Source organism: Pogona vitticeps, chromosome 6, assembly GCF_051106095.1.
Source record: "Pogona vitticeps strain Pit_001003342236 chromosome 6, PviZW2.1, whole genome shotgun sequence".
NCBI lineage: Eukaryota > Metazoa > Chordata > Lepidosauria > Squamata > Agamidae > Pogona > Pogona vitticeps.
The window spans coordinates 118,032,510-118,053,010 of record NC_135788.1 but is presented as its reverse complement, the minus strand read 5'-3'; the positions used below and the strand labels follow the sequence as shown (position 1 = coordinate 118,053,010).

At 46.4% G+C, this 20,501-nt stretch overlaps 1 protein-coding gene across 1 annotated transcript; it reads right to left on the bottom strand.

Moving 5' to 3' along the window:
• Positions 1-1,164: 1,164 nt before the first annotated feature.
• On the bottom strand, positions 1,165-19,698 carry LRP10 (LDL receptor related protein 10). Its single transcript, XM_020809728.3, has 7 exons — positions 19,442-19,698; positions 18,285-18,323; positions 17,173-17,305; positions 13,324-13,508; positions 10,046-10,901; positions 7,729-7,858; positions 1,165-5,288 (listed from the first exon to the last, which is right to left on the bottom strand). The coding sequence occupies exons 1-7, from the start codon at positions 19,563-19,565 to the stop codon at positions 4,701-4,703; spliced, it is 2,055 nt and encodes a 684-aa protein (XP_020665387.3). The 5' UTR covers positions 19,566-19,698; the 3' UTR covers positions 1,165-4,700.
• Between the last annotated feature and the right edge of the window lie 803 nt (positions 19,699-20,501).

Below are 20,501 nucleotides of genomic sequence, written 5' to 3'. Positions count from 1 at the left end.
TGGTCCGCCTCACCACTAGACCCTTCAGCGTTTCCCAGGTGGGCCCATCACTGTTCCGTCAGGAAAGACCTGGAGAAGAATCGCTTCTTTGGTCCTCATTCTCATCCTCACAACTCTCACATTGCCTTTTCCCATCAAGATCTACGAGGTGATTCATCTCTACTGCAAACCTGGGAAGGCTGTTTCGAGGATTGACCTGAACTTATGGGCACTAGACTGAGAGGATGAGTCACCAGATACAGCCCCTTGTTGGCAGAACGGGAGACTTACGGGCTCGTGGCGACGCTGCCTGCCGTACGATGGAAGTTTCATTTTGATATAAATCAAAGCAAGCAAGTCGGTGGAAAGATTTGGATCGAGACCACGGCTCAGGAGGAATGTCATCCTTTTTCTCCGCGCACAATTCCTCCAATGGAAAAAAAAAAAAACCCTCTCACCAATTTTGACAATTTGGGTGGCCAAAAAGAAAAATTAAGTCGGTTCTAGATCATTGGGGTGGGCCAAAATTGACACAATCTGTGGCCCTGAAGCTGAAAGTTTATGATTATGCAGAGAGACTTTCTCTCTCTCTCTCGGCATCCTCATGTAAATACAGTGGTGCCCCACATAGCGACGTTAATCCGTTCCAGGATTAACATCGCTATCCGGATTTGTCGCTATGCGGGGGGGGGGAACCCATAGGAACGCATTAAACTCCGTTTAATGCGTTCCTATTGGGGAAAAACTCACCGGTAAGTGAAGATTCCCCCATCCGGCCACCATTTTCGCTGCCTGGTAAGCGAGGGCAGGGCACGAAAACGCTGCGGGCAGCCATTTTCTGCACCCATCGGCCATTTTGGAACCACTGATCAGCTGTTTTCTAAACATCGCAATGCGAAGATCGGTAAGTGAAACGCTTACCGATCATCACAATGCAATGTTTAGCCTATCTAAACATCGCAATGTGATCACATTAGCAATTGCAAAAAACACGTCGCTATGCGGATTCGTCGTTAAACAGTGCGCTTGCTAAGCGAGGCACCACTGTACATCAAAGGTAGACTTGGCTTCGAAACAAAGATTCGATAGTTACGTCTCCGAGGTCACATATCAAACTTTGTAAATCTGCATTGGCTCTCCATGAAACCCGAAATGGGAGTGAAAACACACACAATCACCTTACCCTTAGATTTCAACATTTCTTTTTTTAAAATCCTTAGCCAAACTTTTAAAGGCAACAGAAGGCGAAATAACAAACAGAACGAACCAGTTAGTGGTCACAGCTCAATCACCAAAAAGAGAAAGAAAAAGAAAGAAAAAGGACACAGTGCAAATATTTGCTCGTATAAGTCAGTGCTCTCATTGCTATCCAACTCTCATCCTCAAGGGGGTTGGGAAATAAAACCGGAACAGCAGGCAAAAATGAACTCCTGGTTCTGTTAAATATCACCCACTGATTCACCAAATACTTGAGAAGAACCCTTGCCAGAAAAACATATATATATATAATTTTATAAATAACAGATACTTGCATCTAACCTCTTGTTGCACTGGTAAACAAAGTCAGGGGGCCCAATCCACCAGGTTTTGATGCCAATAGAACCATACACACAAGAACGAACTAGTAGATTTGAATCTTTGACTATATTTTTCAAGGGAAGATTTTTTTATTTTTACTGTAGTGATGCTATGGCAAATTCAACCACAGCCCTCCACAGAGAGTGGATATCTAATCTGGTTTCTTTCTTTTCAATGGGACTTCTGGATTGGTGCCATAAAAATGCACCAATTTGATCCGTTCTCACGGAGGCTCTCTTTTTGCAAATTAACAGCAATGATTTTGTTTTGGAACTAGTCCGTGGATTTTCCTAACCTGCTGTGGATTTTCCATTTGTGTATTCACAACAGGATGTTAACAGCTCAAGCAAGTGTCACTATGGGCTGTTTGTTTACCTCTCCTACGACTGCTGCAGAAACAAATCTTTGAACACCGAATTGTGTCAGTTGGAAAATGAATGTGGGTTACGCTTTTTCTTTTTTGGACAAAATTCTTTGTCAAAAGTCCGTTTTCATGATTTACTTTTTGTGTGTGTGGCTTTCATGGGCCTGATCAGCCAACTATGAGGCAACAACATTTACACCTAATATTTCCATTTTGTATTATTTTAAACCAATATTTTCAACTCTGTTGTTTTTTTTAATATGTGTGCGCATCAAACAGGCATAAAGAGCTGAGCAGACATTCAACACAGAATTTATCCTTTCAAACATCTGCTTCGGAAACATGTTTCTAATGGAACTTTAGCCTTATTAAAAAGAAATCAGGTCGTTTTGAGAGTTACTGGGGTGGATCCCTGCTTTGCCACATTTAAGAGACCCTCTGAAATCAATGGGCTTTCTTTCAGACATCTAATGACAATCAGTTATGACTACCTCATGATTCAACTCCACGTTAACTGTATTAATATTATATTTTAGTCAACGTCTCTCCACATTTTTACTGGCTTCTGTCCTAAAGCCTTAATCTCATTTCATCTTGAAAACAATCTTTTAAATTTAAGATTTCAAGTGGGCCGATACAATCATTCAATCTAAATTTATTTTTGAAAAAAAATCTGCCCTGTATTTATACTTATTCATGTTCCTTTCCTGCATTGTCAGAGGAACAGAAATCAGCAACGGATGAATTTTTAAACAGATCTTTGCCCTCAAGATATTTCTGCTATCTTTCATATAAAATTATCCATATTTACAGTGGATTAGATATACCCCATGTGCAAAATTTAACCTCTTTCATCGGCTGTGCTTTTAAAAACGATTTACAAAATATTTATCGAGGAAAAGTTAAAATATGTGTTTTCTTGCTTTCCTGCTAGACCCAAACGCTTGCCATCTTGCTTACTCAGGAGTAAGCCCCACTCGGCACAGCGGAATTGACTTTTTAAACAGACATAGGATTACATGGCTATTTTCCAAATGCCGTCAAAGTAGTTTCTGGGAAGTTCCTGACGTCACACAGGTCTAGCTTTCTTTCAATATTTCTAGAACTTCATAAACTGCTTTGTTGTGACATTATAAAGGGAGGACGAGGGGTTACTGGCGAATTCAACCCTTAGCTGTTTAAGGTTTGGACGAGGGGTTATTGGCGAATTCAACCATTTTTAAAGGTTTGGCTCGAAGGGGTTACTCTCTGGATTTCCTTACAATTATCTATGGCTTCCTTCACTTATAAGCAAAGATCTGTAGTGTCTCCACACACAGAACATTATTTGCTTTCTTTCCCTCCTCCTCGCTTGTTGAAGAACATTTTTTAAAATGTCAAGTGCTCGTACTTCGATCCTTTCCCATACAAGTTAGAATTTCAGTCCGAAATGAACCAGAACCTGTTACAGGCAGCCTTCAGATAATTCGGTGGACCTATGGACCCTTTTCTCTTGTCTTACTACACAGACCTAAACAATGGTTCCAGATAAGACTCATGATGATCTGGGAATTAAGGTTGTTTCTGTTCCCCCAAGCTATGCATCACTCCTTTTCTATACTCTTCCCCCACAAACAGGTGAATCACGCTTCTAGAGGAGGGGTAGACAGAACACCACCGAATTCTAAAAACGTTTTTTTTGAAGGGACATCAATGGCTTTAGAAGCTCCTTTCTGATTTCTAACTGACATGGGGGGAACAATGAAGAGAGGGGAAACCGCCCCATTCTTCTCAGGCTACCTCCAAACTTTGACATTATTTTTTTTTCTCCACTAGGGGGCATAAGGAATCTCAGCTTGCTTCTCCTTTTTTTGTAAAAATAATCATTTAAAAATGGGGGAGTAGGTGGTTATGGGAATGATTCCCTCCACCACCACCGTCCAGGGTATGTGTGTGTGGGGGGGCATCGAGATCTCTAGGGACTGCCTCCGTCGAGGTATGATTTTCTCTAGAAATCTAGGTGGTCCCCGTTGAGGACTAGAATCATGGGACTTGTCAATCTGGACTTAAGTCACACTGGTGACTCCATTCGGGTTATCTCCCCCCCCCCCCAAATGACTAAGACTCGACTCGCAACTCAGAACCAATCCATCGCTCCTTATTTTCTGGCAAAAAAAGACAGAGCTTATTTTTAATAAGTACGTGAGCTTGGGACTTGGTACCAAATCCTCGAACTCGGGACTCAGACCCTAAGATTTGCCAACATCCCTGTATCTTATTTAACCAAAAAAAGGGGAGGGGAAAATATATATTTAAACAGAAACTGTTTGTTTGCTTTCTTGTTTTAGCGACTGCCCTGTCAATTTCTGCTTCATCAGGAGCAGATGGTGTGGCTTCCCCCCCTAGAATTTGCTCAATATCTGGTATTTCAGGGACAAATCATTCCCTATTTGGCTAAAGAGAAAGTTTGGAGGCAGAACAGAGAGGTGTTCAGAAGGCCCCGGTTAATTCATCCTCTCGCTCAAAAAAGCAAAGCTGCTTAAAAAACGTCAAGGCTGGGGGTATGTGTAGGATCTCTCGTTCTCCTTTCCTTCCTAAAGGAAAAAATGATCTCTGACCCATCCCCACATGCTTCAAATTTGCTTATTTTACGAAAGGGGGGCAAATTTGGGTGGAGGAAATAGGACAGGGTGAAATCTTCCCAACCTGTAATCGAGGTGCATTGATTCGCTCTCAGGAAGGTTTTTTAAAGGCATTCCAGTGTTGGATTTAAAAAAAATTAATTGGTAGAGAAAATTTTTCATGTCAAAAGGGGCTCGTCATCAGCATCCCAGTTTGCAGTGGCATTCGCGTTCTCGACTCGTGGCTCGGTGAGGGGTAGCAAAAGCACGTCGTCCTCGTCTTCGGGAGACGGTGGCGCACTGAGGGGGTCCCCTTGGTTTGCAGAGGAAGAGGGCACCGGGAGGAGCCGTGCGCGGAAGATGTGAAACATTCCCGAGTGCCACGGAGCAGGAGGAGGAGCAGGAAGAGGAGGAGCTTCTGGCTCCGGCACAGGTTCTGCAGGAGTAGGCGGGACTTTCTGAGGAAGAGGCGGAGCCTGTTCTTCCTGCGGGCCAGAGACGCTATTTTCATCCCCCGAGAATGGTTCAGGCGAGGCGTTGGTCCCTGTGGTGGTGGAAGCGGCGGCGGCGGAGCCCATGGCACTCGAAGACGCCGAAGACGCCGGAGCCGGCCGGGGCAGCAATCCCAACCGGCGCATGCGCCTAACTAAGCGGCGCATGAAACGACTCCGATGGGAACGGTGACCCGCGTTGGCAGGAGCAGTCGCAGTAGCTGGGTCTCTACGTATCATGTGCAACAGAGACCGCAAATTCCCCAGCACTGAATTCTGAAAGGAGCGGGATTGAAAGGAAAGAAGTACAAGTAAATCAGATATGAAGGCTGAACTCTATGCGACACAAGCCTCACAACTGGAAGGTGATAAAAAGCCATTCCTCCAGAAAAATGTGCTTTTTCCAGGCTGTGCAATCCACTTGTCAAGACAAGCCCACCATTGCCTCCTGATAACCGACCACCGAATACAAGCCAGCTGAGCCGAAACCAGCAGGGCTGCAGAAAGCTCGTGTGAGGAAAAACAAGCATTCTTTACCTCTTAAGCAAGCTACACTTCCAACTGCAAAGCTGTTGCCTCGTGCAATTTTAGGCCCTAAACGTGTTTAATAGCCAGAGTCTCCCTCAGGGGATCGTAGCAGCTTAGTTCTCTGAAAGGCTTGAAAATTCTCCATTAAGATATTCCCTGCGTTCCCCCCAGAGAACCATGCCCTACGCTTCCTTTGGTGGAGGGCCTATTGAAATTGCAACCAGACAAGGTTTACAGCACAGGATGAAAAAAAAAACCACTTAAAATCCTCTGTATATAACACAATAATTTATTCGAGTCTCTGGTGCCTTTGAATGAAATGAAACCCTGATATTTTAGAACTAAAACAGCATGGACGGCTGAAATATTAGCGGTTCCACTACACTTCCCGACAGACGAGATCTAATTGGCCAATTATGAACATACATCTATGCAGTTCCACATAATTTGAGCTTGTGAACTGCTGCTGCCCTGGAAAAAAAAAAGATGATGACAGTTCCCCTAGTTTTGCATCTACATTTTCCTTTCTCAGAGGAAACCCGGGCTTAATGTGAGGGTCCCTTCTCAGGTGTGGCCATAACTGACACAAATCTTATCAGGGGTTTTCCATACAGCCAGATGACCATAAAGAGAGCTCTCCATGCAGTGTGGAAGCCTCAAGGTAGTCCTTATCACAGAATAATATAAACATCAGGCCTTAGAAACAATTGGATGGAAGGGAATCTTGCTCCAGGATGAGACAGCTTAAGGAATAATACAGTGGTGCCTCGCTTGACGCCGTTCCAGTGAAATCACTGTAGAGCGAAATCCTTGTCAAGCGAAATAAAAAAGCCCATTGAAATGAATTGAAAACCAGTTCAATGCGTTCCAATGGGCTAAACATCTCAGCGTCCAGCAAAGATGCTCCATAGGGTGGCAATTTTCCATGCCTGTGCAGCGAAAAATTCCTTCCTGAACACAGCGGGAAGCCATTTTGAGCAGCTGATGGCCATTTTGAAAACCCAACGATCAGCTGTTTTGATCACCGTAATGCGAGGAATCGGTTCCCGAAGCAGGGAACTGATCCTCGTAAAGCAGTTTTTGCCTATTAAAACATTGTTTTGCGATCGCAAAAACTTCATCGTGAAGCGGATTCGTCGTCAAGCAGGTTAAGCATTAAGCAGGGCACCACTGTACTGCAAAACACACCATGCAGGGGGAAATGACAATAAAAGGGAATATTATTATTATTATTTATTATTTATTTAATTTATATCCCGCCTATCTAGTCGTGGTGGACTACTCTAGGCGGCCAACAACAAAGATAAAATACAATAACATAAAACAGCATAATTACAACAACAGTTAAAAGTAGGGAAACAATAAAGGAGAGAAAAAATCAAAAGTAATCTGGAGAGAAGGCCTGCCGAAACATCCAAGTCTTTAATAAGTTCTTAAAGGTGCCCAGCGAGGGAGCTCCGCGAATGCCAGGAGGTAAGTTATTCCAAAGGCGAGGAGCCACCGCCGAGAAGGCCCTATTTCTTGTTTTCTCTTTTCGGGCCTCCCTCGGCGTTAAGCTCCTCAGCCTCACCTCCTGGCTCGCCCGTGTGACCCGGGTAGAACTTGGTGGGAGTAGGCGTTCCGCCAGGTATCGAGGCCCTAAACCGTTTAGGGCTTTATACGTAAGCGTTAACACTTTGAAGTCGATGCGGAACCTGATGGACAGCCAATGCAATGCGGCCAGAGTGGGCGAAATATGTTGGAATTTTTTCACTCCACTGAGTAATCTGGCCGCCGCATTCTGCACCACCTGTAATTTCCGCAGCAACCTCAAAGGAAGCCCCACGTAGAGCGCATTACAGTGGTCTAATCTTGAGATTACGAGCGCGTGTACTAAGATGGTGAGCGCCCCCACATCCAGGTAGGGCCGCAGCTGGGCTATCCGCCTGAGGTGAAAAAAGGTGGTGCGGACCACGGACGCCACCTGGGACTCCATGGAGAGCACCGGGTCCAGATGGATCCCCAAGCTGCGTACACCATCCTTTGCAGGAAGAGTCACCCCCCCAAAAGAGAGGGAGTTTCCCAAATCCCCAACTGTGGGAGGGGGCCCACCCTCAGTAAGAGATTGGCTGCACCTTTTCTCTTAAGCCAAGTCATGTGATCCTTCTTGAGAGAGAATTTAAAAAAGAAGTTAAGTTGGCCATCTTACCTGATTGGGGGATTCCGTAGGGAACCCATCCACGGGGGGAATGACACCACGAGCGATGAGCTGTCCGTAGGACGGTGGAGCTTGACGTTGTACCAGCTGGGCCTCCATCCGTGACATGGGGGCTAAAATACTGTGGAGGGGAAGAGGAGACGGTGAGAATCATGTCCTCCTTTCATCTCTCTCTCCCTTGATAACAACAATCATCATCTCAGAACAGCAGAACCAGAAAGGTACCTCTAGAGATCAGTGGTTCTTAACCTTTTCTTTACCACGGACACCCCCTTTAAATAACTTTTGTTGCCGCGGACCACCAAGACTCAACTCAAGGTTTAAAACCTTAAAGTGCATCAAATATTTATTTAAAGTTTCTCATGAAGGGCCTTCAAAATTGGAGAGAAGGGAGAAATAAGTTAATCTGTTCATGCACACACTCGTATTGTAATATTCTTACTGGAATGATTCCATGAAAATTTTGTTTCTTTTTCTTTCTTGATTTCTTTCATTCACTTGTTCTTTCTATTTGTAACTACAAAAGATCATAATACAGTGGTGCCTCGCTTAGCAATTGCTTCATTTAACGATGTATTCGCTTTGCGATGGGTTTCTTTGAGGAATTTCCCCCATCGTTTAACGATGTTCTCTATGGGGGAATTTCACTTAATGATGTCCGTTTTTGCTCATTTAAAAGTGTCTTAAAATGTTTGAAACCTGTTTTAAATGCTTGGAATAGTTAGTCCACCTTGTGAAACCTATGCACACTTAGTTTGGCTTTGTTCTGAGTCTTCGTTAATTTTTGGTGACTTTTTATTTCCCTCATTGAGAAGCATTGGACGGACAGGTTAAGAACCCAGGCTATAGATCATTGAGTCCAGGCCCCTGTCAGTGGAGAATCGGAACTCGTGACCTCCGCAGCCAGAGACCTAAACCATCAAGCTATCTGGCAGTCCTCAGCATCCTTAGCAAGGAACAGCATGCTCAAACCAACATCCCATAACTCTTTCTGCTTTCATAAAAGCTTCTCCTTTTATCTTTATTCACCCTTCCTCTTTCAACAATAATTATACTAGAGTGGTCTTTCATTTCATTTAGCTTCCTACACACAGCTGAGGACCAAGTTTCAAGTAACACTCCAACATAAGTCTCCAGACATGGAAGAATGCAAGAGTTATGCTGATCAGCCTCAAGCCGTATTGCAGTTTAACATTTTGTTCCCAAAACTAATTACCTACAGGGAGACAGCCAGCAGGACGTGAGGGGAATTATAACCTTTGGCTTGAATTTTCCAGTAACTGATACACAGAGATGCTTTAACTCAGATATCAGATACATCAGTTACTAGATTTGCCTCTTATTCTTATAATTAGATCCCAATTAATAGTCACCGATGGCCCTAAACACCATGAATATCTAATTCCCTTTGACGTTGTTGAAGTAAATATCCGCCAATACATCTTGTGGCAGGGAGTTCCCCTGGTTAATCATCGGCTGTGTTAAATACTTTGTTTTGTCTGCCCTGAATTCAGTTCAGCGATGAGCCCAACTTCACGTTATTGTGTGAGAGAGGCAGAAAACCAACCAACGTCCTCCACAACATGCATAATTTTATATGCCTTATTAGGCTCCCCTCTCCAAAAAACTGTTCCCTTTCTTCTGACCCTAACCATACCCAGAGATTGGAATTTTTGGATTTTCTTGACTACAAATTTTCCATTCTGGCACTTCTTATGTACTTTACAGGCACCCGAATTAGATACGCTTTAGAGAAAGGCCTAAATTAGAAGACTTTGAGCGAGGCCAAGCTCTGCCCAAGTTTTCTGCTCAGATAGAAAGTTCCCAGCTAGCACTGGGGCAGGAACAGGAAGCTTTGGAAGAGCTAGGCTGAGCTAAGACTCACATCTTACCATTTAAGTCCTTTCTCCCAGGCGAGCCACATTCAGATATTTGTAAGGCACTCATAAGATACATTACATCTCCCAGAATCGAGAATTACAGTATTCTCTGTCCTGTCCTCTGAAGATTCTCCGAGAATCTCGATTCTCCCAGAATCGAGAATACTGTAATTCTTAAGCCAGTCACAGAGACCTGCGAAACGTTAGGAAGAACAACCTTCAGAACATGGCCAAAGAGCCCCCAAAACCCAATTTTCATAGTCCAGAAAATTCAAAAATCCCATCCTCGTGGGCTATCCCTCTCAAGCCCTTCTCCACTCCCACCTTGCTTCTGTCACTGTCCTATTCGGGCTTATGCCTCTGGAGATCTGCAATAAATGACCCCTCTCCAAGGCCACCCAGCCCGCGTTTCCAGCTGTGACCCTCACCCAAACTCGTGGCTCCGGAGGGCATAAAGCCGGCACGTGCAGCCCAGGGCGATCACCAGAAGGAGTCCGCACACCAAGCTGCCGATGACAGCAGCTGTCACCACCTTGCGCGGAAGCACGTAGGTGCAATCGGACTCGTCCGACGCGTCGGTGCAGTCCGCTTGCCCGTCACACACCCAGCTCTCGTAGATGCAGCGCCCGTCTCGGCAACGGAAGTTGCCTGGCTGGCAAGTGTAGCAATGGCGCTCGTCGGCCGCGTCCGCGCAAAAGGTCTGGTAGTTGCAGCGGTCCGCGGGGCTGTAGCAGACGGCGCCGCTCAGGCCTTGGCCCCCGCAGGCGTACTGTCCGGGCGGGCAGCCCCGGCAGCTTTCCTCGTCCACGCCGTTAGCGCAGTTCCAGGTCCCGTCGCAGCGCTCCGCGGCGCTGTAGCAGGTCGCTCCTTCCCCGTCTCCTCCGCCGCAAGGGAAATCCCAAGGCACGCAGAAACCTCGTACGTGGTAGGTGGCGTTGAAGCCCCGGTGGGTCGTTCCCGGCCCCGCCTCGTACATGACCCACGCTTGGCTGGAACGCGAGTCTACCGTTATGACCTTGTTGTTGCTGGTGTAATCCAGGTTCCGCAGCAAGTGCGGCTGGGGCGCGGTTCCAGGGACCCCCTCGTAGACATGGAGGGAGTCCCCGATGTCTAATTCGAGCAGAGTGAAGCGAATGCTCAAGGGCCGGCTGTCGTGGGCATCCAGGGCCCACTGGCAAGGGCTTGCACCCAGGTAAGCATCCGAGGCAAAGCCCGGCGAAAAGAAGACCCCGTAAAAGCTGTTCAGAGTGAGGTTGCACGGGATGGCAGGCGGTGGTTTAGACTCTGTAACAGAGAAAGAGAGAATGAAAATGTGTCAGAAATTGAGCGGAATAGCTAGGACCTCTGCTGGATAGCTATGGAGTTGAGCTACAGTGATGCCTCGCAAGACGAATGCCTCGTGCAACGAAAAACTCGCAAGACGAAAGCATTTTGCGATTTTTTTTTGTGACTCGCAAAACAAATTTTTATATGGCCGTGGTTCACAAGACAAATAGGAACACATTAAATTTCAATGCATTCCTATGGGAAACCGCGCTTCGCAAGACAAAATTTTCGCAATGCAAAATGACTCGCAGAACACATTATTTTCGTCTTGCGAGGCATCACTGTATCTGGCTATAGAGCCAGAGGTTGGGAATTCGATTCCCCACTGTGCCTCCTTAACAATGGCTGGACTCCCATCATCCATAGGGTTCATTCCAGCTCTGCAGTAGACTTGGGGATACGAATCCAGGGGATACCAACACAAAGCTCATCAGCACAAGTGCCAGGGCAGTCCATTCCCACCCTACAGAACCAGCCCGGCCCACTCAATCTGGATGATCAGTGGCCTCAGCCTCCGCCACAGGCTGCCCCACCTCCAGAAATGGCCATTTCTGGCCTTTCCAAACAGGACGTGGCCAGACAGAAACTTCTTTTTCCTGTTGTTTTTTTTTCCATTCGGGATGTGTGTGAAGGCTCTGGGCGACTCACCCCTAAGTGAAAACCATTGCTTGTGGAGATTCTCAAGAGGAAACTGAGATCATTTTGGGGGGCAAAATAAAGCAATATATCTATATTGAATTTTTGAACCCCAACGTGGTCTCCAGAACTGCCCTCTAAGCTATTTTTGCAGATTCTGGAGGTCCTACCAATGTCTTCAAAGTAAGGAATGCATTTACTGTATTTTTATTTAGGGGTGGGTTTTTTTTTTGAAGGTTAAAAATGTTCTCCACCCAAAAGTAACATTTTAAGATAAAACAGACAAACAGGATTCCCCAACCCACCCCCACATCCCAATCCCAGATTGAAAGAAAACATAAGATGCATACCCAACCACTTTCAATTTGAGATGTTGCTTGGTTACATGTGTTGACATTTGGAGATCTGATCCAGCAAATTCGCTGACATCTCTCACTAAGGCCACAGAATTTTTGTGAAACTCATTCCTTCTCTCTTCTTATCTTACAAAACTGGCTTAACCAGACGTGATTTCACTGGCTAAAATCCTGTCGCTCCGTGTAGCAAGTCACAACTAAAGTAGACCCACTGAATTAATGGAGCTTCATGGAGGAGCTGATTCACATATTCCCACTGATTCAATGGGTCTACTCTGGTTGCGACTTAAGACACTAAAATGCTCACAGGTATTTATTCTAAAAGCAGCATTTTAAGCGTAAGCCTCTTGAGACGCTCATTTCAGCTGAAACGCAGGCCATAAATCTTCTAAATAAAAGAACATGCATATCTATGAATGAGAGGTTTTAACTAGTGGATTAGTCAACCAAAGCTTTGATTGCCCTATGAGTTGGGGCCGATCTTTATCCGTCCCAATTAATTTGGGTGGAGAGAAGTGAAAATTAAGAGCTCCATCGGAAAAAAAAAACCTGAACAAATACCTATTTCCCTGAAAATGAGACCTAACCTGAAAATGAGATCTAGTGCGATTTTTCAGGATGCTCGTCATATAAGCCCTACTCCAGAAATAAGCCCAAGTTAAGTGAAACCCCACCCCTGTGCAGCAATCAGAAGAAGACAACATGACTGTATTTGAATAAATTTAGGTTGTTACACGTGAAAAAAAATAAAACATCCCCTGAAAATCCCCTCCCTAACGCCGAGGGAGGCCCAGAGAGAAAGAACAAGAAACCAGGCCTTCTCGGCAGTGGCCCCTCGCCTTTGGAACAATCTGCCTGCAGAGATCCGCCTGGCTCCCTCGCTGGGTGATTTTCAGAGCCAACGTTAAGACCTGGCTTTTTAGGCAGGCTTTCCTCTCCTGTCAATATTTTTCCCCATCTTGAACTACATTACTATTGTTGTTTTTTATTTTATTATATTGTTTTTATTTTATTTGTTATTGTTAGCCGCCCAGAGTAGACTTCGGTCTACATGGGCGGGGTATAAATTTAATTAATAAATAAACTAAAATAAGCCCTAATGCATTTTTGGGGGAGCAAAAATTAATATAAGACCCTGTTTTATTTTTGGGGAAACATGGTAGAAGGAGGATGCGCCATGGGGCTTACGTAAATGGGCAGAAAGAAGCCTGGAAATGGAGACACGTCACTGAATGGATGCGTAGCAGGATGGAAGCGTGTAGATCAATGGAGAGAAGGAAGGAAACCATAAATAGTTCAGCAGCAGGGGTGCAAATGAGTCAGAAGGCTACCTTTCCCCCCTCTCTGACATAGTGAAGCGCTGAGCCTGCTTTATTTGCTCTCCATACCTCTCTCATATCTGAGCTGAAACCCACTCCCTGTCATAAACTTCCAGCTGTAGGTGAGTGTGAGGTTCCCCCCTCTGAACCGGAGAGGCTCTGGGTTTTTGTAGCCACAGATTTTCCTAAGAGGCTGAGATGGGGGCCAGATGGTTAGCATCTCGGAGCTGCAGGAAAGAGAGAAGCGCTGGAACCTGTAAAAAAAAAGGAGAAATTGAGAAGGAGAGAGAGAGAGAGAGAGAAATCTGTATCAGATTTGGTTACTGGGAGCTGGGAGGCAGTAGATCTGTTGGCTGTATCCTGTTCCTACAGAGACCCAAAGAGTTTATTGGGAGGTTTGCACATGTAAAAAAAAAATCTGTGTGTGAACTAGCCTACAGAGAAATTGGACAGTATGGATGATGGACACTGTTACCCTTCTGACATTCCAGCATGATCAACACAGGATGCCCCCTTCAGTCCATCTCGATCAGTAGCGGCTTTTCTGCAAGTTTTATTCCCCTATCCCTTTCTGGAGATCCTTGGTACAGTGGTGCCTCGCTTAACGAGTGCACCGTTTAACGAAAAATCCGTATAGCGATCCCTTTTTGGGGATCGCTATACGGATCAGCCCCAATCGCCGCACTCGCTTTGCGACGATTGGGGCTCCAGCGGCCATTTTGGAGCCGCCGAACAGCTGATCGGCGGCTCCAAAATGGCCGCCGGATGACCCGAAATGGCCCCTATCAGCGTTTTCGCGCCCTCCCCTTGCTTAGGGAGGTCGTGAAAACGCTGCGGGGGGGCATTTCGGGCCATCCGCGGCCATTTTAATGCCCCCCCGCAGCGTTTTCGCGACCTCCCTAAGCAAGGGGAGGGCGCGAAAACGCTGATAGGGGCCATTTCGGGTCATGCGGCGGCCATTTTGGAGCTGCCGATCAGCTGATCGGCGGCTCCAAAATGGCCGCCGGAGCGAAAACATCGCTGGAGGGGGTAAGTTTAAATACTTATTGGAACGCATTAAACTAAGTTTAATGCGTTCCAATAGGTTTTCCTGCCCCGCACAGCGATGTTTTCGTATAGCGAAGATTAATCCGGAACGGATTAACCTCGCTATACGGGGCACCACTGTACTTCCTAGTGAGGTCTCCCATCCAAGTACTAACCAGGCCAGACCCCGCTTAGCTTCCAAAATCAGGCAAGATCAGGTATGTTGGGGGCAATAGCGTGGCAAAGGGTTGGCTGACCTAACTAGGCACGGGATTTTCCCATTTCTTTGAACTACAGCTCCCAGAAGCCTGCAGGGATTTCCCCAGTTTGAGGTCTAGGGCATTTAGCCCCCCCCTCCAAATCAAACTCCTCAGGTATTTGTAATAAATAGCTTACAGCCGAGGAATAAAAGCTGCTTCAGATGTAATGAGTCTTCATGAAGATGGAAGAAATGGCTGGCTGGGGTGAAGGCCTCTGGGAGATGCAAGGCATTAGGGGGTCTAGGGGGTCTCTCTGCCCATCACACTCCTTATTTATTTATTTATTTATTTATTTATTTATTTATTTATTTGTTAGGCATCCTTCAGTCTCGAAAGACTATGGTAGCGTGCTCTGTGTGGAGGACTTGGAACAGCGTCTAGTGTGGCTGAGGAGGCCAATTCGAGAGTGACAATCCCTTCCACACTGAAGACAAATCCAATCTGTCCCCTGTCCAGCTCCCTGGTTTTGCTGCTTTTGTGATTTCCTCTTTGCCTCGGCCTGCTGGGCAAGGGTCGCTTCAAATTGGGAGAGGCCACGATGCAGTGCCTGCCTCCAGGCTGAACGCTCAGATGTCAGGGTTTCCCATCTGTTGAGGTCTATTCCTAAGGCCTTCAGATCTCGCTTGCAGACGTCCTTGTATCGCAGCTGTGGTCTCCCTCTGGGGCGATTTCCCTGCACTAATTCTCCATACAGGAGGTCCTTTGGAATCCGACCATCAGCCATTCTCACGACGTGCCCAAGCCAACGTAGACGTCGCTGTTTCAGCAATGTATTCATGCTGAAAATTCCAGCTCGTTCTAGGACTACTCTGTTTGGGACTTTGTCCTGCCAGGTGATGCCAAAAATCCGTCGGAGGCAACGCATATGGAACGTGTTCAGCTTCCTCTCCTGCCGTGCACAAAGGGTCCAGGACTCGCTGCAGTACAGGAGTGTGCTTAGGACACAGGCTCTATAGACTTGGATCTTTGTATGTGTCGTCAGCTTCTTATTGAGCCATACTCTCTTTGTGAGTCTAGAGAACATGGTGGCTGCTTTGCCAATGCGTTTATCCAGCTCGACATCCAGAGAGAGGGTGTCAGAGATGGTTGAGCCAAGGTACACAAAGTCATGAACAACCTCCAATTCTTGTGTAGAGATGGTAATGGAAGGAGGTGAGTCCACGCCCTGGCCCATGACTTGTGTTTTCTTCAGGCTGATTGTTAGTCCAAAGTCTTGGCAGGCCTTGCTGAAACGATTCATGAGTTGTTGGAGGTCTTCAGCAGAGTGGGCAACGATGGCTGCATCATCTGCAAAGAGGAAGTCCCGCATGCATTTCAGTTGGACTTTGGTCTTCGCTCTCAATCTGGAGAGATTAAAGAGCTTCCCGTCTGATCTAGTCCGGAGATAGACACCCTCGGTTGCAGTTCCAAAGGCATGCTTCAGCATGACAGCAAAAAAGATCCCAAAAAGTGTTGGTGCGAGGACACAGCCCTGTTTCACTCCGCTTCGGATGTCAAAGGGGTCTGATGTTGAGCCGTCAAAAACTACAGTGCCTTTCATTCCCTCATGGAAAGATCTGATGATGTTAAGGAGACGAGGTGGACATCCAATCTTGGGAAGTATTTTAAAAAGGCCATCCCTGCTAACCAGATCAAATGCTTTTGTAAGGTCTATGAAGGCCACTAAGAGCGGCTGTTGTTGTTCCCTGCATTTCTCCTGCAGCTGTCGGAGGGAGAATACCATGTCAGTGGTGGATCTATTAGCTCGAAATCCGCACTGTGATTCTGGATAGACTCTGTCTGCAAGCACCTGGAGCCTCTTCAGAACAACACGGGCAAGCAGCTTCCCTACAACGCTAAGAAGAGAGATGCCACGGTAGTTATTGCAGTCACCCCTGTCTCCTTTGTTCTTGTACAATGTGACAATGTTTGCATCCTTCATGTCCTGTGGTACTCCACCTTCCCTCCAGCAGAGACAAAAGATTTCGTACAGTTCAGTGGTGATGATCTCCTTACAGCATTTCAGCACTTCAGCAGGGATGTTATCCTTTCCAGGTGCCTTGCCGGAGGCGAGGGAGTCCAAGGCCGCTTTTATTTCTGCTAGGGTTGGTTCGCTGTCCAGCTCTTCCAAGACAGGTAGGCACTCAATGTTATTTAATGCTTCTTCGGTTACTACATTCTCTCTGGAATATAGCTCAGAGTAGTGCTGTACCCAGCGTTCCATCTGCTGTGCTCGGTCCTGGATGAGCACACCTGTAGCAGACTTCAAGGGAGCAGATTTCTTCTGTATTGGACTTATTTATTTATTTATTTATTTATTTATTTATTTATTTATTTATTTATTTATTTATTTGTCTGTCTGTTTGTTTAGCATCGTTTGTAGGCTGCTTTTCTTCTTGTAAAAGGCAAAAGAGGCACGCAGGGTGCCTCTTGAAAAAATTTGGGTAGAAAACTGAGAGGACTTTGATCTCCCCCCCCCTCGAAGTGAGAACCCTCCTGGAGGTCCTGACTAGGGGAACTCTTGCAGATTTCTTGGGACTGTAGTAAAAAAAAAATTAAATGAACATCTCATGCCTAGACACGACAGAGGGACCAAGCCCAGCGACTACCCAACTCTCCCAATGATGGGGAGAGGTTGATATTTTCATCTCACCTGATGTAGATGACGTCCTCGGGCCCACCCAGGATCACCCAGCTGCAGCTGCTATAGGACATTCCCAGTGGGGAAGGGCTTCGGATCTGGCCTTGTGGTTCTTCCCTGTAATCAGGATAACCTTGACAGACCCCTGCATGGAGAAAAGAAGGTGGGTAAAATTGGAAGAATTAAGAATAGGTCCCTAGATCTTCGATCCGTTGGTGTTCTCGGGGCACTCTGGACCACCTCCTCGAATGCTCTCCTCTCCTGTCCCTTTAGGTCTGGAACACCATCTCAGAATATCAATTCCTGTCTTCACACTTCACCTCGAAACTTATCTCTTCCATAAAACCTTCCTCACAATTTCCTAGAACTGTCATTACCTCTTCATAGGGGACCCCTAACAGGGCCGCCTACTATGGGCTGATAGCCTACTCAATATTGATGCGCACGTGGGGTTGCCACGGCAGCCACTGCCACCATGATCTGAGGAAGTGCCAATCCCTTGTCTGTGACAAGGCGCACAACCAGCATCCAGCAAAATCACCGCGACAGCTTCTGCCGTCTATTTATTAATGACTTATTGGCTTGCCTGTTTTATTTATAGGCTGCCAGTCTCCTGAGAAGGGGGCCCATGGTGGCTCACAGTATTAAAAGAACAGAATTTAAAATATAATAAGTTAAACATTTAAAAGGCAATTCAACTGTACACCAATTAAAACAGGATTGCATAATTAATTGGCAGTTTCATAGGTGTATTTATACAGGCAAGCTTTTGCAACCGAAGCATCTTTAATGGTAGATGCCCTAATTTTCAATTTGACCTTTTTCTAAGCTGCACTCAAATTGTTTTAACTCAGAGGACAAGTTAATATGGCAATCTGCTTAACTGTATTTAATAACAATAACAACAACAACAATAATAAAAACCTATTTAAATTGTTCTCTACACCAGAGTGCATTACAATAAAATGAATAATATACAAACATGCAACATATTCAACCACAATCTTAATATTGTGTGTGAGAGAACCTACAGCCCTATGAGTTTAAAACTCTTATCTTTTTTTTTTAATCACTTTGTAGACTGTCTAGGGAGATAAAAACAAAATAAAATGAAGAATACTGACCCATGTATGAAGGGTGGCTTTCAGTGGCCTGAATGATACCTGGGGGGGAAAAAGCATAGAAAATGATGTTCTGGGGGAGTTATCTCTTTCAAGTCAACTAGAAGAAAACAGAGCCAAGAATCTGGTGGGTTACTAAAAGATTGCGATCTAGGGTTCTGTGACCTAGACCCTGTTTCGCAAGACACAAGGAAAATTGTCTGCACTGGGCAAATATACACATGCATAAGTATAAAAGAAAAAAAAACCTAAATAAACAAAAATAGTTCCCTAGTAAATAATTAGGTCAACAGACTTTAAAACACAAGGCATACTCGTCTTTGTCAGACCCCAATGAGTGGCACAATTCTTATGCCAAGCTTATGATGATATACTGGGTTGGATTGAATCTACTTTAACAACCATCTCCGTCTCAATAAAATTAGTATGACAAACTAGACATACAGCAATATAAACCACATTAATTTCAGTGGGAAATAAACTCTGCAATCCGGACCCAACAGGATTTTTCTGTTCCAGTGTTGACTTTCTCCAGCAGGAAAGATACCCTGATTGTGATTGAGTCCAAATTCAATACAATCAATTTTTTTAAAAAAAACTGGGGTCCTGCAACGGCACCCTTTTGCAATCATTTTGTTCCGAAGCCTGTTGTCTCTAAGCCTGGCAGGAAGCTGGAACACCCCTCCTGCTGCCCCTTCTGAATACAGTTCAGCTTAAGGAGAAAAAAAAGAAACCTTAAATAAATATAGATCTCTAGCAAACAATAAAGTCAACCGATCTGGGCAGAGGTGCCAATAAATTATCTTTTGCCAGGCTGGCAGCTTCCTGGTGTCTCTGGTCACCTCCGGGACTGGCCGGGGAGACCTAAACAGCCCAGGTGGGCAAATGCCGGGTTAGAACTAAGGCCGGGCTGTGGAATCTGTATTCGAAACACGAACATCCCCAAGCTCTTATTGAACCCCCCTACATTTCTCCCAACTTCTAGGAGGAAACAGCAGCTTTCTAAGTCGTTTCCAAGGTTTTGACAGCCGCCCACCTTGAGCTTCCCATCTTATTCTTTCACCACCAGATGCCAACGAGCCAGAAGGAGGGTTAATTTCACAAAGAGGTATAAGTTTCCAAGTTTTATTTTTATTTTTTGGGGGGCAAACATCTCTTACCCAAAAGGAGTCCTAAGAGGAAGGCCCGGGTGAGGTCGGGAGGCGCTGACCTTCTGGCCTTGGGGCTTCCTGGGGTCCTGGCCGTGTCCCCCTCCGGGACCAGTAGCTGCTTGGCTTCCATCATCCTCCCCTCCTCCTCCTCCTCCTGGGGGGGGGAAGGATCTGGGGCAGGTGATTCGGGGCGATCTCCCCCTTCCTTCCGAGGCAGGCGGGCTTGGCAAGGGGGAGGTCGTTCCGATCTCCAACCCCTCCCCCACTTTCTCCCGGAGACTCTTCCCCCCTTTTTTCTTTAGGGGACCCCGAGATCACCCCCACCCACCCCCAAAAAAAGGCAAACGGGGGGACCGAAAAGGTGGTTTTTCACGCTGGGCAACGACTCCTTCCTAGGGCCGGGGGACTCCAGCCCTTCCCGGCGCCCATCCCCAAGAGCCCCCCCCAAAATAAAACAACCCTTCGCCCCCCCTCTCCAAACCCGGTCTCCCCTTTGGGGGGGGCAGCCTCCGCTTCCCCGATCCGCCCGCCCGCCTGCCGGAGGAAACTTTGTTTTTCTTCTTCTTCTTCCACTTCCTGCCTTTGCAACTTTGTGAGCGAGGGAGAGGGTCACGTGGGCGCCCCCCCTCCCGCCGGGCGCGCGCGCTCCTTTCCTTCCTCTGCCCTCCCCTTCGCTCCTTCCTCTGTTCACACACACACACCCCGTCCTGCCTCCCTTAACCCTTTCCTTGCACGCGCAACCCCGCTGGGCATTGGAAACCTTTTTTTTGTTGTTGCTGTGTGTGTTTGTGTGCATAGATGCAAAGGAGAGTCAGATCCCCCCCCCCAACCCTCTCCAACCTAACCCTACGAAATGCAACCCTCCGATCCCGCATGCAAACCGGAGTGACTCCGGATCAGCCCTGCAAACCGGATTAAAAAAAAAAAAGACACTCTTTCTCTGAATCCTTGGCTGGGGAAGCGGGGAGGCCGTACCCCCCCTTTTCTTATTCCGAGGGTGCCTTGAGTACGACTTCCCTTCGGTACCCCCCCCCAAATACCCTCCCCCCCTCCAAAAGTACAGTAATGC